Source organism: Ursus arctos, chromosome X (genome assembly GCF_023065955.2).
Source record: "Ursus arctos isolate Adak ecotype North America chromosome X, UrsArc2.0, whole genome shotgun sequence".
Classification (NCBI taxonomy): Eukaryota; Metazoa; Chordata; class Mammalia; order Carnivora; family Ursidae; genus Ursus; species Ursus arctos.
In genome coordinates, this window is record NC_079873.1 from 35224157 (window position 1) to 35244611 (window position 20455).

Consider the following 20455-nt stretch of genomic DNA (forward strand, 5'->3'; position numbering starts at 1 on the left):
TTGTTAACTAAAGCTTGGGGAAGCTCCTCTACTTCTCATCCATCCTCCCATCTCCTCGCACTCAGTTCTTTCTATAGCCTTGTTTATTCCCCCTAGTGAAAGAAAAACTTTTTTTTTTTTTGGCCTAACTTGAGATACTTGTAGATCTGTCAGATCATTCTATTTGAATAAACCCCACTCCCTATTGCAATAGTCCCTTCCTTCTGCTTGAAAAAATCCTTTCAAATAAAGACTTTTCCTTACTAATTTGGAATTTGTGTTTTTGACACATTATATAATGCACATTCCTTTCAGAATAAGTGCATTCACAAAAGACTTATGTTTTAGCCTATTTTCAAGCCTATTCATACAGACGGTATAATGGTAACTTGGACATTCAATATATCCAAGAACTGCCCCTCCTCTACTTCTTCACACTTAAATTTTAGTAACTATATTCTGAAATTCTTGTGACCTAGTATACAGAATGGGCATCCCATCTACTAGTTCCCATATATCAAAGACTATGCTTCCCCCGAACCACCCATATCTGTCACCACCTACTTCCATTTCTACAGCTTCCTAAGAAATTTTATGAATTGCATAATTTAAAAGCTAGCAAAATGCAAATCTGAAAGGAAATAGGTAGCTACTTGAGGAAAAAAAACCCAAAATGATTTAAAACATGAAGCATAATTTAGTCCATATAGTGGAAGAGGGGGAAACTAAAAAAGCTGCTTATTTCAGAATAAAAAAATGAACAGTCCCTCATCTCACAGTTTTTCATAGTGTTACATTTCCTGAATGTGATATTAAGATGAAATTGAATATATAAGCCAGAGAGCTTTGAGAGCTCTAGAATATAAACATGACAGCCATACCTAAGTCATAGGAGATGGGAAATCCAGATTAAGAGAGGTTTAGGAGTAAAATGATATGAAAGATTATGGCCAACATACTTTATGTAATATCAAGCCATGTTTATACCTGGAATTATAACGAACAAGTATAAGTCATTTCAGTTTAACAAATAGCCGTATACTTTCAGAAGCAGAGATTGCAAACTTAAGTCTTCTCTGCATTTTTTAAAAGGCAAAACAATAGTAAGATGAAAAGAAATCGGGATTTTCTTTTTCCAGAGTTGATCTTATGACAGTCATGATAAGTTGCCTCAGCTTTAGAGATTCATCAGCAGTTACTCACAGAACAGTAACTGCCAACAGGATTTGATTAGCAATTCAATTATAAACTTGACATTTGTAAAATTCATATCTTATTTTAAATATTGTTGTCCAGAGATGCTTGCCACAATACAGCAAAATGATCATTAAAAAAGCAGATGTTTTTAAAGTTGACTTTTCAGCCTCAAAAGGTTCAATATAGTCACAAAAAAGGCCAGAACGGGAAAACAGCCAAAGATGTACCATTGAGGCAGTTTGCTAAAATAGCACTCATAATTTATTGCCTAAGATCTAAAGAAATACTTGATTTTCTATATAAAATGTATGTGCTTTAAAAATAAAAAACCTGGGGTGCCTGGGTGGCTCGGTTGATTGAACGTCAACTCTTGGTTTAGGCTTAGGTCATGATCTCATGGGTCATGGGATTGAGCCCTGCAACAGGCTCTGCACACAGTGGGGAGTCTGCTGGAGAGTCTCTCCCCACTGCCCCCCACCCCACGCACGTGTGCACATCGTGGTCTCTCAGATAAATAAATCTTTAAAAGAAACAAAAATAAACAAAAATCCTAATGGGAAAACCCCCTTTAGGAATATATATTATCCAGTGAACCATATAGTAATTAAACAACTACTATGGTCAGACGTTATGAAAACGGAGTGTTGTGTTGAAAATTATTCACTAGGTGGAAGCTGGTTTCTAGCAGTTTTTCTCAAACTACTCCATGAAATACAAAACCCTATTTTCCCCCTAGGACCATTATTAACAAATATTTTTTAAAATACTAGCCAAGTTTAAGGACTCCATCAACCATAAGAGTCTATGATTATTAATACTAGTGCTCAGGAATGATGATCTGATAACTCAAAATTAAATTCATATTTTTCATATGCATATGACATGGCATATAAAGGATAATTCATTAATGTTTGAAACAATGGGTCTTTTCATTTCAAATATTTATTGAATTTAATATATTAAATCTGTGCCCAGGACTTAAAAACACATGATCAAGCTGCTCAAGAATCCTATTTCATGGTTTGTTTTTTTTTTAAGATTTTATTTATTTGACAGAGACAGCCAGCGAGGGAGGGAACACAAGCAGGGGGAGTGGGAGAGGAAGAAGCAGGCTCCCAGTGGAGGAGGGAGCCCGATGTGGGGCTCGATCCCCCTGAGCCGAAGGCAGACGTTTTATGACTGAGCCACCCAGGCACCCCTATTTCATGGTATTTTATATGACAAAATAAAACAGAAGTATCATCCTTAATCTCTTAGAATTTGCTAGATTATTTCTAACCATTTCAATTGCAAACCACAGTGGAAGAAACAGTGACTTTAAGAAAACACAACGGCAAAGAAAAGGTTTTGGCAAATGCTTTTTGCATGCAAAAGGAAGAGACGGAGATTTATTAACTAGACCAGTAATTATTCCACATAACGAACATAAATTCACTATGTAAATTAAATCTATTAAATATTCATGTTTCCTGAGGAAAACAAGTGACAGTTTTTGATTACGCTATCAGTTACATTAGTCAGAGTTTGCCTATACAAAACAATTTTGATTATTTGGAAACCAAAACCTGAAGTTAAAATGTTTTTGCCTATATACCCAAATCTTTATGGGCTAATTATCCATTTTGTGGATGAGTGCATTGATTAGGAGGACATTTTTGAAAGTTATTTATTTTAAAATAATTGTACATTAACAAAAAGTACAAAATAGCACAGAGAGATTCTGCATACCCTTAAACCAGTTTCCCATGTAGGGAAACAAAATCTGCCACCCCAAAAGTGTTTCTTTGGCATGTGGATTACTTTAGGCTGCTTGCTTTTTAAAAAAAGTATATATATCCTGGAGATCATTTTTTTCCCCTGGACATTTAGGTGGCTTCTAGAAGTAACCACTCTTAGCATATTGATATGGATCTTTCTAGTTCTTTGTGCAGGTTTTTTTTCTATTTAATACAGAATATTATATTGTGATTTCTCTTTTTTCATTTAAATAATAAAGGTTGAGGTAGCTCTATGGATTAACTGGTTAAAGCACCTGTCTTGTAAATAACAATAAAGTTTGGAGATTATTTTATGTCATTTATATTCTCCTGGGCTGTTTTTTTAAAAGATTTTTTTTAAAAAATTATTTATTTGACAGAGAGAGAGAGAATGAATGAATGAATGAATGAATGGGAACACAAGCAGGGGGAGCACCAGAGGGAGGGGCAGAAGCAGGTTCTCCGCTGAGCAGGGAGGCCAGTGCAGGGCTTGATCCCAGGACCCCGGGATCATGACCTGAGCCGAAGGCAGACGTTTAACTGACTGAGCCGCCCAGGCACTCCTAGGCTGATTATTTGTAAGAAACAAAAGACTTAACAAGTTTATTTATTTTTTTTTTTTTGCCTTCTCCCTAAACGGTCTAAAAAAATTACAAGACCTACTCCAGGAGAGAGCTATCACTATAGATAACTACAGTATAATATGAACTAGGTGCGGTAGACAGCAACCTAGCAAAGCCTGTTGATCAAAGTCCTATGTTCCACTGTTTCTGGATGGCCCAGCAAACATTTGTTTACCAAATATTTACTCTTTCCATTCTTCCTGTGAATTGCCTTCCTTCCCTTTGAAGTACCAGATTCATACCCCTTTTTCCTTAAGTGCAGAGTGACACATATACCTCATTTTGCCTGTCTTTGAAATCTCATGTTTATGTAGATTTCCCGTACATACATAATTAAGTTTGATATTCTCCTGTTAATCTGTCTCATGTCAATTTAATTCTCAGACCAAGTGGAAGAAATCTTGAGGGTATCAGAACAGTTTTCCTCCCCAGGACCCGATGCTAACACCTTATATAACTTACTATAGTACAATGGCAACACCAGGAGACTGACATTGGTACAATCGACAGACCTTATTCAGATCTCCCCAGTTTCACATGGACTTGCGTGTATGTAGAGCTATTCAAATTTATCACCGTATATATCAGTTCATGTAGTTACTATCACAACAGGAGAGGTACAGAACTGTTCACAAAGATCCCCGACAACGATCCTAACATTCTATCCCTTCAGAGTCATACCTACCTCCCCTTCTCTCATGCTCTCATGCTTCTCACAAAAACTTTGTAATCCCTAATACCTGACAATCACTAATCTGTTGTCCAGTTCTATAATGTTATTACTTCAAAACTTATATAAAGGAAATCATATGGTATATGACCTTTCAGAAAGTTTTTTAAAACATAGCATAATTCCCTTGAGATCTAACCAAGTAGTTGTATGCATCAACAAGTTTTGTGTCTTGTTTTGTTTTTTGCTGCATAGTTATTCCATGGTATGGATGTAACCCTATTTGTTTAACCACTTACCCACTGGAGGACATTTTAGTTCTAAATTTTACCCATTTCAAATAGAACTGGTATGAAAACTTGATTGCATATTTTCTTGGGAACATAGGTTTTCCTTTCTCTGAGATGTACATTTTCCTGGAGTACAACTGCTGAATCGTTCGGCAAGTCTAAGCTTAGTTTTTCAAAGAAACTGCTAGACTATTTTCCAGAGTGACTTTATCCTGTATATTCCCATCAGCAATGTATAAAAGATCCAGTTTCTCCACATTTTTGCCAGAACAAAGTGTTATTTTTTATTACAACTGTTCTAATAGTTGTGTAGTAATATCTTGTTGTGGTTTAAATTTATATTTCCCTAATAACTAAGGACGTTGAACATTATTTGCATGTGCTTGGTACAAACCTATATAATCCTTTTTGGAAAATGTTAATTTTTTTTTACCTACTGGGTAAATGGATTTCTAAAAATTTTTATTTATTTTACTGTTGGATTTTCTCTCATTATCTTTAGATCGTACATTTGGTGTCATGTCTGAGAACTCCATACCCTAGGTCCTGATAATTTTCTTTTGTTTCTTGTATGTTTCCTTTTAAAAGTTAATTTTATGTTTTACCTTCAAATCTATGATACACCTGGAGATAATTTTTATATAAAATATTAGATTTAGATTGAGGTTCAATTTTTGGCCTATGGATGTCCAATTGCTCTTATTACCACTTGTTAAAAAACACTATTCTTGCGGCACCTGGGTGGCTCAGTTAGGCATTGGACTCTTGGTTTTGGGTCAGGTCATGAACTCAGGGTTGTGAGATCATGCCCCACATCAGGCTCCGTGCTCACTGGGGAGTCTGCTTCAGATTCTTTCCCCGTCCCTCTCATCCTCCCTCCACTTGCTCTCGCTCTCTCTCAAAAATAAATAAAATCTTTTTAAAAAATTATTCTTTCCTCACTGAATTGGGTTTGAACCTTGGTCAAATCAGTTGGCTGTACTCGTGTGGGGTTACTTCTGAGCAATTTGATCTGTTCCACTGATCGTGGTCTAGTCCTCTGCCAGTACCACACTGCATTAATTCCTATAGCTATATAAGTCTTAACAAATGGGGTAGAATGATTTCTCCCACTTTATTACAGCTTTTCAAAATTGTTCTATTCTTCTCCGTCTTTCCATATATAATCCAGCATAAGCCTTCCATACCCACAACAAATCTTCCTGGGAATTTAACTGGAATTGGAGCAAACTCATAGATAAACCTGGGAAGAAATGACATCTTCTCTTTGTTGAGTCATCCAATCCATGAAGAGAGTACATCTCTCCATTTATTTAGCTCTTTGAGTTTTTTCATCAGAGATTTATAGTTTTTACAAGGCTTATAGATATTTCACGGGATTTATACCTAAGAATTTCATTTTGTTTTGGGCAATTGCAAATAGCACAATGTTTTTAGCTGTGTTTTCCAGGTGTTCTTTATCAAGTATATAGAAAAACAAATATAATTGAGTTTGATATGTTCATCTTATATCATTGATGGACTCACTTATTAGTTCTGGAAGTTTTGTTGTTGTAGATCCTTGGGATTTTGTACATAGGCTTTCGTGTCATCTACAAATAAAAAGTTTCACTTCTTCCTTTCCCTGGCTTATTGTGATGGCTTCCAGCACTAGGCTGAATAAGAATGGTGAAAATGAACAACCTTGCCTTGTTCCCATTCTGAAAAGAAAAGCACTGAGTAAATTTCTCTGAAAAAAAAAAAAATGCAAGGTCTATGTCTAGATCCATTTTTGTTTTACGCATGTGGATGTCCAGTTGTATTAGCACCACTTGTTGAAAAAGACCATCCTTTCTCCATTGCCTTTGCTACTTAAAGATCAACTGACCATATTTGTGTGACTGTATTTCTGGGCTCTCTTTTCTACTGATCTGTTTGGGTTTTTTCCCCCCCACAAATACTACACTGTCTTGATTATTGTAACTTTAAGTACTGGAGTAATGTCAGTCCACCAACTTTGTTCTTGATTGCTTTAAGTAGTGATCTCTTAAATCAGGAGAAAAAAGGTGCAATCAAAAATAATTTGTACTGTCTTTCATATTTACATATGCAATTACCTTTACTGATGCTCTATTTCTTCTTGTAGTTTGTTACTATCTAGTGTTTTCTTTTGAGCCCAAAGGACCACTTTTACTATTTCTTGTAGGCCAGGTTTGCTACTGATGAATTTCCTCAGGTCTGTTTATCTGAGAAGGTCTTTAACTTTCATTTTTGAGGTATTATTTTCCTGGATATGGGATTCTTGGTAGACAATTTTTTTCGTTCATCATTTTGAATAATTACCCTCTTGTCTTCTGGTCTCCATGGTTTCTGACAAGAAGTCTGCTATTAATCTCATTAAGGATCCCTTGTACATGATGAGTTACTTCTGTAACTTTTGACAGTTTGATTCTGAAATATCTTTGAGTTCACCCTACTTGGAGTTTCTTGGGTTTTTTGGATGTGTAGATTTAGATTTTTCATCACATTTGAGAAATTTTTGGCCATTATTTCTTCAAATATTCTATCCCTTTCTCTCCTCTCCTTCTGGGACTCCAGTTATACATATGCTCATGTGCTTGATGGTATCCTACAGGTCTCTGAAGCTCTGTTAATTTTGTTCAACCTTTTTTCTCTTTCTGTCCCTCAACCTAAATAATCTTAATGTACCTATCCTCAAGAATGCTAACTCTTTGTTGTCTGCTCAAATCTTCTGTTGATTCCCTCCAGTAAAACTGTTTTTGTTTATTACACTTTTCTACTCCAGAATTCCTATTTGATTCTCTTTTTATAATTTCTCTTTATTGACAGTTTCTCTTTGGTGAGATTATTCTCATATTCTCCTTTAGTTTTTCAGACAGTTTTATTTCTTTGAACACATTTAAAACAGCTGATTTAAACTCTTTTTCTAAGGGTGCCTGGGTGGCTCAGTCGGTTAAGCATCTGCCTTCGGCTCAGGTCATGATTCCAGGGTCCTGGGATCGAGCCCTGCATCGGGCTCCCTCCTCAGTGGGGAGACTGCTTCTTCCTATCCCCCTGCCCCTCCCCCTGCTTGTGCTCTTTCACTCTTTCTCTGTCCAATAAATAAAATCTTTAGAAAAAAAATCTTTTTCTAGTAAGTCAACAACTCAGTTTGCTCAGGAATAATTTCTATTGATTGCTTTTTTCCCATTAATGAGCCCTACTTTGTTTCGTTGAATGTCTCATTTTTTTGTTGTTGCTGAAAACTAGATGTTTTAAATAATGTGTCAACTCTGGAAGTTAGAATCTTCCTTCCTCTAGGGTTTGCTGTTACTGTGGCAGTTTTTGTTCTTATTTGTTTAGTAAGTTTTTGGAATGAATCCTGTCAAGTCTGCATTCTTTGTTGTGTGTGGCCACTAAGTCTCTGCTTGGTTAGTTTGCTTGTTGCTCAGACAGGGGCCGTGTATGTATTGGGTCATACCTTCCATGTTCAGGGAGCTGACAACTCTGCCTTAGCATTCAATTCCCCGGTGGCACAGCCTCGAAGTTGGCCAGAGTTGAGAGCTTAAGGCCTCCTTAGGTCTTTTCTGAGCATGTGCACAGTCCTATGCATATGCATGGCTTTCTTGATTCCCACAAAAACGTTTGTTGTTTTTTCAGAGCCCCTACAGACCTCTCACTACCTAGTTTTTCTTTTTAAGCTTTTAGGTTAGCTTTTTGTTTGCCCCAAATGTTACTCTACAGCCTCAGGTAGCTGTGAACTTAAACTGCCTCTAAAAATTTTCAACAAATGCCCCCAGGCAAAAGGTATTTTGCAGTAGGCAATCTCTGAGTCAGACCAAATAAAGACAAGCCTTGCAAGTGGGGCCCCTTCCAGGGAACTACCAGACATGTCAGATAATGACAATTTCATGGGCATGAGGCTTTCAAGGAATTCCATCCCTGTTCTGCCTCCTTTGGTCGCTGCCAGGCTTCTGGTTTTCACCATGATTCGTGAACTCTGTTTTCAAGGTTACCATGGAACTGGACAGAGGAGGGTGGGAACGGGGCAAGTTAAAATACCACAAAGCTCACTGTTCTTAGCAAGAATCAGTGGTTTTTCCTGAATAAATTCTTCCTGCATAGCTGCAAACCTTTGGTTAGTTTCCAGAGTTCTGAAAAAGTTGATTCTATTTTTGCCAGTTTTCCCCTTGCTTTTATGAAGAGGAGAATTGTCAAACGTCCTTACTCCTCTAATTTCGCTGACATCATCTGCTATCTGGGACTTTTAGAACGAGATATTCTTAGAGACTAGGTAAACTGGAACCCAATCTATATTCTTTCTAGAAGACAGTATTCTTCCGAAATAAAAACTGCCATTTTTGAACTTTTAAAATTGAACCATAAAGAGATGAGTTCCTTCAAGATCTCAGAACTGTCAATGCAGCTTCCAATTCTATATATCTTACCGTCCTTAAAATTTCCTTATAACAATTTGTCTAAATTAATTTTGATACCTATTTTTAAAACAAAAAAGTCAAATTTAATTAGTGGTTTAGCAGACTAAGAGATAAAATGTGTATTAATTACAAGTTTTAAGATATTCATCAAGGAATTTCATTAATGGAGGCTGTGTCTGTACGTATGAAAATATCCTCTGATCAGAAGTAATATCCTAATATAAATTCAGCCAGCTTTCATTTAATAAAAACTTGTTATTCATCTCATGTTCATAGGCATCAATTTCATTTTTTCATACATGTGAAAGAAGAAACTGAACCAGTTAGGAACAATACGCCTTTTTAGGAATCTAATAAAAGCTATGGACTTTCTTCCTAGGAAAATGAACATGTATCTATAATTCAGCTTACAATTTAAGGGGTTCTTGGATACCCCATAACCTGTAAATTGAGAACCCCTACTGAAAAGAAATTATGATTTTAATGGGAAAAATAGAAAACAGATATTCAAATAATTACACCTTCAGTGAAGCATCAAGAATTTAAAATATTAAAACATACAAGTGGTCTCCAACTAATATATAGTATTTCATTTCAAAAGCTAATTTGTAAATTATGTATTTAGAATTTATTACATGTTCTTATAAAACAATGTTAGAAACAATGGCTGAAGACTATTTAACTGTAAACCTCTTAAAAGTAGGTGCTCTTTTTATCTGTCTTTTTATTATAATGATCTGTCCAAGTAAAGAGCATATGTTAGGACCTCAGGTGACCCTTTACTCAATAATGTATTTGAATACAAATGCACTAAAACAGGAAAAAATATTGAGGCAATGACAAGGTCAAATAAACCACAAAGACAAAAGTTAAAAAATAAAATGGAAGTGATGAATCACTGCATTCTACTCCAGAAACCAATACTGCATTATATGTTAACGAAATAAAATTTAAATTAAAAAATAAATTTAAAAAATGGAAAAAGAAAAGAATAAAACAGATTTTGAATTATGTGTTGCTTGAGAGACAGGCTTAATTAGAAAAGAATGTAACAGTAAATACAGCTATCTAGATATTTAAACTTATGGACTCCTTTTTATTGTGTTAAATTTCACTTCAAAATACATTTCTTCTTAATATAGCATCTCCTACACTTAGCCATGAATGAGGTCATTTTTGGACCCTAAGAGTTTGTAAATGGGCTAGAAGGGCAAAAAGGATAAGATGTTTTGCCTTCAGTGACTGGAAAGGAGTTAAAAGGCACTGGGAAGGGGAAAGTAGTCAGAGGTTTTACATAAATATTATATATATCTTCAGATGTGTCCAAGTTAAAGTAAGATAGTGTGAACATGAGCAATGAGAGGATATGGGAACACCACTGGAAGGAAGAAAGGGAGGGAGTGGGGGAGGGGAGGATGAAGGAAGGAAGGGGAGGGGGAAGGGGAGGGGGAAGGGAAAGGGAAGGAAGGGAGGGGAGCGGAAGGGGGGGAGGGAAGGGGGAAGAGGGGAAGGGGGAAGAAGGGAAGGGAGGGAAGGGGGGAAGGGGGAAAGGGAGGAAAGGGGGGGAAGGGAGGGAAGGGAGGGAAGGGAGGGAAGGGAGGGAAGGGAGGAAAGGGAGGAAAGGAAGGAAAGGAAGGAAAGGCAGGAAAGGAAGGAAAGGAAGGAAAGGAAGGAAAGGTGGGGGTGGGTAATGGAGATGGAATTTTGATTTTGTTTCTTGGTCACTGTGCTAAATAAGATGGGAAAACTACATTTTAGTGCCATAAATGTAAAGGACAAGTGGCACATTTTCATTTGAATAACAATGAACTCTTATCAAAACGAGATAAAATCATGAGTAATACACAGAATTCAACTGGTATCATACAATATTTATAGGTTGTGGCCCTACCATATAGGATAAATGAAATGACCTGGCCTCGTCTTCAGAATAGAACTTGAAGACGTTTATACAGCAAAAGCAATGGCAAAACAATGGAGGAATGAACTACAATTTCAGTGACAGGCTCCCATATATTAGGTAAAGACAAACTCAGAGACACGGACTACATGTCAACCCTCCCCATCTCCCCCCCACCTTTTTAATTAAGTTTGGCATTTGACTCGCTAACTAGGTGACAATTAAAAAAAAAAAAAAGGTTCGGCCTGGCATTCTGAGTCTATAGCGCCAGAGATCCCTTGCTGTCAATAAACAACCTCAGCAAACTGAGAAAGTAATCAATTGCCTCCCTAAAAATGTCTTTAGCCTGGAGAGATTCAGAATTAGGTATAAAAATGAGCTAATTCAATATAAAATTGGTATACTGAGTAACTGATTTAGACCTGTGATTTTAAACTAGACTCTAAGTTCATCAACAGTAATAGAACATTTACGAGAAATAAAGATTCAACACATCTATAGGTTTAATAAACTATGTTCAAGACCCAGGAAAGTTTTATTAGTTGACAACTGAGGTACAGAAAATCAAATACAGTATATTAAACTTAAATCCAGTTAAGTTTTAGGAAACATAATTAAGCTGCAAAGCCTGCTTGGAAGTAAATTTTAAATTCTGCTAAATTTATAAAATAATTTATATTAAGAAGTAATAATAGCCAATTCCAGAGAATGAAACCATGAGATCTAAAACCTCTGAATCTTACCATAATGTTTTAAGGATTAAAGCACTTTAAAAAAAATCAGTGCTTCTTGTGAGTAACAACTTCTAAGAATCTTCTATAATCAGTATATGGATAATAATAATAATTCAACGGGTTAAAAAAGTGTTTAAAAGCAATGATCCTGAAAACAGATCTACAGAAACAGATTAACTTGGAGCTCACAGTATATGGGATTCTACTTTCCAAAATTAGGATAACTGGATAAAGTATAAATTGGTTACTCTACCCTAGCTTTTCCAACTTCAACTATCAACTGCATTGTTCTTGGGAGAAGAAAAAAAAGCCTAAAGGAGGCTATCTTTTATTGGACTGTGAAAAAGCCTGAATTTAGAAGACAGGCTAGTTAGAAAAATAAATATAATCAATTGTGCCAGCTGAAGGAGGAGGACATGCGAACTATGGCTACATGAAGCTAGGAATTAAACCGTATAAAAAATAAGTAACTTTAAAACGCTTACCTACTGTTTAAAAACATTGACATGTAAATATGACTGACCATATCAACGTCTCAAAACCAAAGTTTAAGTCCTGCCTATCATAACCGTACTGATCTTTCAAATTTTCACATATATACTCTGAGTGACTTAAACCAAATGTGATATAGGAGTCTTTTAGTCCTATTAGACGATAATCCTAAAGGTGGTAAGTTATGGATCTGGAGGGAATTCATCTTAGTTTCTTTTGAACCTGCAATTACCCTATCTTTGCCATTACTTCCCCCTCCCTCCCTTCCCATCCCATCTTCCATACCACAGGACTCAAAATTAGACCCTACAAAAATATATATCCAGATTTCACTTTCTTCCTAGTCAAAAACCATAGGCCTAGAGCAATCTTACGTGGTTCTATAACTGTAAATTACTCTAGCTATCTTTCAAATACCATGTTCTAGAACTGACAAACTAGAATGTAATTTAAACTGTCTCCACCCACTTCCCACTATATTATACCCACCACCTCCCCACCCTCAGATGAAAGTTAGGTTGATAAATGGATTTTGGAGATGAAATAAAGCCAGACATCAAATAACTTACTTGAAATCCATCTCTTACCTTCTGTACTTAACCCTGGACTTGATGTGAACTTGGCTACATCAACAATTTTTACAGCAAATTGTTGCCCAGTTTCTCTGTTGATACATCGTCGTACAACACTGAAGGGACCCCTTTAAAAAAGAAAAAAAAAAAAAAGGCCAAGTTTAATTCATTGCTTTTAATTAATGTCCCCATCAACACCTTACTGATGTTTCATTGTCTACTATGGCTGTAGTTTAAGATCAAATTTAAGTACCGTAATTTTGAACATATTTTTCTATAATCCATGAGGTAAATAATTTATAAGTTAAAGTTATTAAACCAGAATAGAAAACAAGTTTGCATTTCAAAATGACTTATAAAAATTCTAACTAGTATTCTTATATTCAAGGCAAATAATCTTTGTAACATTCTACATATATTATCAACATCTTAAAGTAAGAAATCACAGTGGTAGTGCACACAGCTTTTACCTTTTGAAGCAGAAACTTAAGTCATTCTTGACCCCTTCCCCTTTCACCTTCCCCACCACCTCCCCAATCGTCACTAACAAGTCCTACTGACTTTTTCTCAACTCTCTCTCAATCCCATCCACCTCTCTCCATGTATCATACCCTAGGTCTAAGGTACTACCATCTTCTGCTGGGACTACTGAAGAACTTGTTTCTCCCACTCATTCTTGGAGTCATGTTTTAAAAACGAAAATCTGATCTTATGTTTCTGCTCAAAATCCCAGAGAAAGAAGGTACTTTCAGTGCATATATTTGGCTAAGAACCGAAACACATAAGTAATTCCCAAATAAGAAAATACACCCCTGTAAAATCTCACCAAAAGACTTGAAGAGGCACTTCACAAAGAGAAAGCCCTGCATGATTTTGCCTCCAATAGCCTCTCCGGTCTCACAAGAAGTCAAAGAGAAATCTATCTTCCTTAAACTTCAAATTAGAATTGTTCTAAATTGCCATAGGAAAGGAAGTACTTTCTACCAGGAGAGCCCCTGGTCTAGTCATTTGAGTCATCCAGCTCTCTCCCTCAATTGGTGGCTCTCAATACTGGCCATACAATTCAATCAACTGGGATGACTGATAAAACACCAATGCCCGGGCCCACACATTACATACACACACACGTGGGCATGCACAGTTCCTGTGATTAATAGTTATCACATAGGTATCTGAACCAAAGATAATCCAAAGATTGACTTGTACAGGTACATGCTTGAATTGACTACTGAATAATACAGAATACAATAGCAATGTACCATAGCAATTTATGTGAAGGTGAGTATAGTTTAAGTCATCAAATACATGTACATTTTTACACATGTGTATTCCGCCCCCCTCAGGAAAAATAACACCCTCATTAGCTTTTACAGGTAAGAACAGTACATGTGGCTGCCCGTGGTCAATCAGCAGATAAGTTCTTCATTTATACTGGGGCACATGTGATCCTGCTTGCCTAAAGAAGTTTGTCTTTCTCTTAATTAGGGGACAAGGAAAAGAATATAATCTAACCCAGACTTAAACATTTCTCTAACATCATATGAATTAGTGGATTTCACTATGTCATCATCTGGACATCAATTATACCACAGCCTCAAATTTCTCTCTTCAAGCAACCTAACAAAGCTCAACTGGAAGGAAAAAAAATGGCAATAATGTGGCTTTCAGAACTCCGAAGAAAGAGGACCTTTTTGATAACCACTCCAAACTGCTCAAAGATTTTGCCCTGAGAGAAGACAATATAACAAAGTGAGGCAGGAATCCCACAAATGGTTTCATTCTCAATCTGGATGTCTTATTTGTGCCTACTTACCCTGACAACAGCAAGCAATTTCAGGAACTGCTTAATGTAACTGGTTTTTGTCCACACATAAACCCTTGGGATTCTATTTATATATACATTTGTGTAGTGTGCTTCAATTCACTATAGATCTTTTTGGAAAATTTCCAAGATCTGTATGTGGGATTATTCGTGGACAATAGAGTCAATTTTTCACTTGTTCCTGTTTGATGAAAGGTGAGGAAGGAAAGCATAGCTTCTCTCCCTGCCCTTTTAGTAATAGTAAAATGAAGAAAGCTACAGAGAAAGGAGGGAAAAGGGAATTCGGAGGGTGGGGGGAAAGCATTTAAGACTATGAATAAAAATCAAACCCAATCCTCAATTCTTTAGGCTAATTCTATAATGTGAGGCAAGGAAAAGGAATTTATTTATGAACTACTGATGACCTGAAGACAGATCAAAAAGTAAAGGATTTCAAGGGTCTGTCCCTCAATGGCACCCAGGGAGTCAGCAAAAGTGAATCAAATTTAGTACACAAAAAAAGACACTAAAATATACTTTTTCTTATGATTTAATCCAAGAGAGGGTATAATAAAGTGTGTGTAATGCAGTAAATGTTTTATACTTATTAATTATACTTGAATGATATTTTAAGGAACAGCAAAAATTCAGGAAGCCTGGGTCTGGCCATTCGTCTGGCCGAAACTCTTTCATGCTTGAAATCTCATCCTTACATTTTTTTAGTCTATGGTACAGTTGATTCTCGAGTATTTATGTGGGGGAAAATATTGACAGATAGTTGTAAGCCATCATCATAAGCTATTATCTTTCTCATATTTCTACTAATTCTGGCCAGCATGTTAATCAAAATGAAATAAGATAATTGATAGCATTTCAGATTTGATAAAATAGATGTTCTATGTTCAACTCTCTTAGAATAATGAATTTTGATTAAGATTGCAGTACAAGGTTCCATCTGAGGCAGGTGGCAGCTTGCAGAATTCTGTTTTTCAGTAAAAGGTCAATGAAACCAGAATATGTTGCAAGTGAATAAATATTGCTGTACCACGGCTAAGGTTTTGAAAAGAATGCAGCTGCGTCTCTATGCAGTCACAGAGTCCTCTCATCTGGTTTTCATTTATGTGAAGAAAGGTTAAGTCTAGGAAATGAGCAATTGAAAAAAAAAAAGATTTATTTTAGAGAGAGAGAGAGAGAGAGCAGGGGGAGGGGTAGAGGGAGAGAAAGAATCCTCAAGCAGACTCCCTGCTGAGCAGGGAGCCCGACGCGGGGCTCGGATCTCAGGGCCCTGAGGATCATGACCTGAGCTGAAATCAAGAGTTGGACGCTTAATCAAATGAGCCACCCAGGTGCCCCGGAAATGAACAATTCTGATACCAAAAGTAAATACATCAAAAAAGACTAGAATTAAGTGAAATCAGGCTAGAATATAGTATGTTAGTTTTCAGGATAACAGATTTAACACAATGCATCTAATTTATTTTCCTCCCCAAACCCCACTAAAATGATACCAAAGGGGCTATCACTTTTTAAAAAGGACTAGGAGAAACTAGAGGAGACAACAGTAATACTCAAATTTGGGAAGCAAAAAACCAGATGGAGTAATGGTAACTAACTTAGCGGGGCCAGGAAAGCTGAAGTGCAAAGAGAAAATAAGGGAAGTTCATAAACCAAACCCATTCACACTCCAGAATCCTCAAGAAACTCTTGAACTGGCAGCACCAGATAACCCTGGAACTAGAGGTTAAGAGGGTGGGGCTAAAAGAACAGGTTTGAATGAAATCTCTAGAGAAGGAGTTAGAGTCCTAGATCCCCTCCATACCCATATTCCATCCCATTGCGCAACTGCCCTACAGTCATTCTACCAGAGATCTGCTCTAGAGAGAGTAAAACAGGGTCTGAGAACGGGGGGGGGGGGGGCACAAGGCAGTTGAGGAAGTGGGTACTAGTAAATGGAAAGCAAGGGGATTGAGTGATCACACACAAACTGAATGCAGACAGCCCCACCCCTTTTTCCTCGTAACAGGGGGGACGTTAGAAGCTAGAGCTTTATCCTTCAGGCAGGAGAAGAAAGATTTTCTGTTGTCTATCCGACCAGGCCAGAAGGGAAAGACCTATAGATAATGACTTGAACTGCTCAAGGAGCTCCGCCCACAAGTTCAGAGCTCTCAATCAGCTTTCAGTCCCTCTACTGCAGGATTTCCAAACTCAGCACTACTGACATTTTGGCCTGGATACTTCTTTGTTGTGCGAGGATGTCCTCTGCGTTGTAGGATGCTTAATAGCAATCTGGGCAGCACCCCCTGACCCAGTTTTCACATCCAAAAATGTCTCCAGACATTGTCATATGTCCCCTGGGGGGCAAAATTCGCTCCGATCGAGAACCACTGCTCTATTCCTACTCATGAGTAGACCGCCAAACTCCCAAGATATCTGGAGAACAGTCTGTAATTTGGAAGACAGAGATCACAAAACAGAAAGAGCAACCTAGTCTCTCATGGCTCATTCCCCCTTCTGTTTACCCCACCTTCCCGCTTCCCTTTCTTCTCCTACCGATCTTCCTACTTCTTATGTTCCATAAATGAGTGAAACCATATGATAATTGTCTTTCTCTGCTTGACTTATTTCACTTAGCATTATCTCCTCCAGTCCCATCCATGTTGCTGCAAATGTTGTGAAATCGTTCTTTTTGATGGGATTGGGATAGGCCGGTGATGGGTATTAAGAAGGGCACATATTGCATGGTGCACTGGGTGTTATACGCAAGTAATGAGTCATGGAACTTTACATCAAAAACTAGGGATGTACTGTGTGGTGACTAACATAACATAATAAAAAATTATAAAAAATACAAGGAAAAAGATGAAATAAAACTTGACATCTTTGAAAAAAAAAAAAGAGCAACCTAAAGGAAGAAGACTAAACAAGAAAAAAAAACACTTCAAACTATGAAACAAAAACAGAACTTTCAGAAAATAAAAAAAGGGCTCTTGAAAAAGAAACACCTTAAGAAATTTAAAACTCAATAGAAGGGCTAGAAGGTAACACTGAGGAAATGTCCCAGAAAGTAAAGCAAAAAGAACAAAAGAGATGGAGTGGAAGAACGCAGAAGAATTATCTAAGAAAATTTCCCAGAACTTAAACCATGAGTTGCCCAAATTAAAAGGAGCCACCAAATACTTGACAAAATAGATCACAGACCCATGTCCACACATGCCACTTGGAACTTAAGAGCACCGTGGGCCAGATTTTCCATTGCCAAAAGTGGAGGGACGGGTATGCTGGGAGGAGAGGATCATATGGTTCACAAAGAAAGACCTGGAAGCAGAACGGCTTCTGATTTCTCGATGGCAATACTAAAAACAAGAAGACAATAGAGCAACACCTTCAAAATCATGGAGGAAATTTCTAACTTTTAATTCTATATCCAGCCAGAAAAATCAATAATCACAAAGACATTTTCAGACATGAAAGAGCTCAATAAATTACTTGCAACGCATACTTTCTGAAGAAATTATTTTAAGATATGTTTGCCAAAACAAGAGACTACATCAGTAAAAAGGATGTCAAGAGACAGCAAAGAGGAGACCCAACACAGGAGATGCACAAAAGGAGCCCCCAGGAGTATAAGAGAGGGAGACCTCAGGCTGACAGCCAGGTGTCAAGGAGAGGTTAACCAGTTCAGACTGTGAGCTGTCAAAGATTCCCAGTGCCACTGATCCCCTTTCACTGATCCTCAAAACAAGGAAGAGTGGGTGTGCTGGGCCCAGATTCTTCTGTTTTGCTTTTCCTGACCAGGGGCTGTTAAGATTCCTGCTCTTCTCTGCTGCCTGGATTAGCAAAAGACTGTCATTTCAATCCACAGCAGTTGGCATACTCCTGAGAGCTGGAAGTGGGTCTCAGCGGACCGAAAAGCAGGAGAATGCAGAGCAGCCCAAGCCCCCTGACCATATCCTGCAGAACAGTAAACCAGCCCCCATACTATAGCACTGACGTACTGCCTGTGAGGAGCCCTGCGTCATGGGATTTACTTGGGACCTTGCCAACCGACCTCCCAGATGGGGGGGTTCCTATACACTCTCAGGGTATCTGAAGTCAGACTGTGAATGAGAGGTTCTGTTCAGCTTTTCTTCTCCTGAGAATCTCCATACAATACTGGTAACATTGCCCTTTCCTTGCATACCTGTTTGTCCTTACTACTCAGTTTTTAAAGACTAAATAATACACTGTTTGGGCATACATACCTACCTAGGTGGTAAAGCTATAAAGAAAACCAAAAGGAACGATTAATATAAGAGCCAGGGTACCAGTTGGGGGGGGGGAGAAAGGTTGTTTTTGGGGAGGGGCATACAAAGGGTTTTTAAAGGTACTTATTAATATTCCATTTCATCACCCGGATGATGGATTCATGAGTTTTCATTTCACTATTATTCTTTAATACACAGTATTCTTTAATACACATACTTTATACAATCTTCCGTACATATATTTCCTAGTTTAAAAAATGTTTTCAGGGCTTAGAGGTAAATCCTTAAGATCTTGCTAAACAAAGGTCTTAATTTTTTTACATATCTGTACAAATTATTTTAAGTGACTTGATATATGTAAATTAAAAAAAACAATGTATCTCAAACATGATAAAGTTAATATGAATTATGTTCATTGTAACAGTATGAACTTCTTGTCCATATCACAGGCCTAGAAGCTTCATTTCTCTATAACAAATTATGCAATATATCACAAGGATACAGGAAAACCACAAAGAAAAAGAATTACCAATTAACAAAAGGAAAGAAAAGGATGGGGGAAGTGAAGACCAAGAACAAATTCATGTTATATATATATATATTTACACACACACACACACACACAGTTGATACACACTCAAGCCTCATTATTTGAGAGTATGAAGTCACTTACTAACATTTGTAACCCCAAATCAATACCCACTGCACTTTCACAGTCATTCACAAACACACGCCTAACACTGAAATATTTGAGTCACCCGATGTGGATGTTACCAGCTAAGGGTGAACAAGGTGACACCTGGCCTTCTTGTTTCAGCTGTCATACTGTAAGCAGGTGTCCTTTTTGCCGTTTAGTGCATTTTTTTACATTTTGTGCTTTTTGTTGATCACTTCACTGTTTAAAATGGCCTTTAAGGGTAATGCTGAAGGGCTGTCTAGCATTCCTAACTGCAAGAAGGCTGTGATATGCCTTAGGGAGAAAATATGAGTGTGAGATAAGCTTCATTCAAGAATGAATTATGGAGGGGCGCCTGGGTGGCTCAGTCGTTGAGCGTCTGCCTTCGGCTCAGGGCGTGATCCCGGCGTTCTGGGATCGAGCCTCACATCAGGCTCCTCTGCTGGGAGCCTGCTTCTTCCTCTCTCACTCTATCTGCCTGTGTTCCCTCTCTCACTGGCTGTCTCTCTTTCAAATAAATAAATAAATAAAATCTTTTTAAAAAAAATGAATTATGGAGCTGATAGTCATGGTTTGATGTTAATCAATCAACAATATATAGGAAATAAGGTATCTTCAAATAAAAATACACATAAGACAGGTTATATGCATTGATTAGTTGAAAATGTGACCAAAGGCTCAAAGGAACCTAACCCTGTATTTCCCCTAGGAGCAATGGTTCAGCATACATTCAGTGTTTGGGGCAACTTCATAGAACATGACTACCACAAATAATGAATATCACCTGTGTGTGTGCATGTGTGCATATACATACACACATATGTATTTGTATTATGTAATGTATATTTATAATATGTAGTATTATGTTACATGTTTTTAGAATATAAACTCAATAAGTACCTGGTATATATTAGACCCTCAATAAGTATTTGGTGAATGATGTATCAAAAACTAGGAATGAGGAAGCCCCTGATAAATTTATCATACCACACAATTTTACACAAGCATATAAAACTGAAAAATCATGGGACTTCTAGCTATTTCTCTACCAATTTACTAAGTCTGTATTTTCCTATGACTTTCTATATAGTTCCTATGTTAG

At 37.2% G+C, this 20455-nt stretch overlaps 1 protein-coding gene across 8 annotated transcripts in view; it reads right to left on the reverse strand.

The window, feature by feature from the left end:
* Positions 1-20455, reverse strand: part of CASK (calcium/calmodulin dependent serine protein kinase) — a 344451-nt gene that overhangs the window by 264842 nt on the left and 59154 nt on the right. For 4 of the 8 annotated variants that reach the window (XM_026513322.4, XM_044389369.3, XM_026513327.4 and 1 more), the window contains exon 2: positions 12630-12760. In XM_026513322.4, the coding sequence (XP_026369107.1) occupies positions 12630-12760 (131 nt within the window). The remainder of the gene's footprint in view (positions 1-12629; positions 12761-20455) is intronic. The other 4 variants (XM_026513329.4, XM_026513323.4, XM_026513328.4 and 1 more) reach the window with 1 other exon arrangement.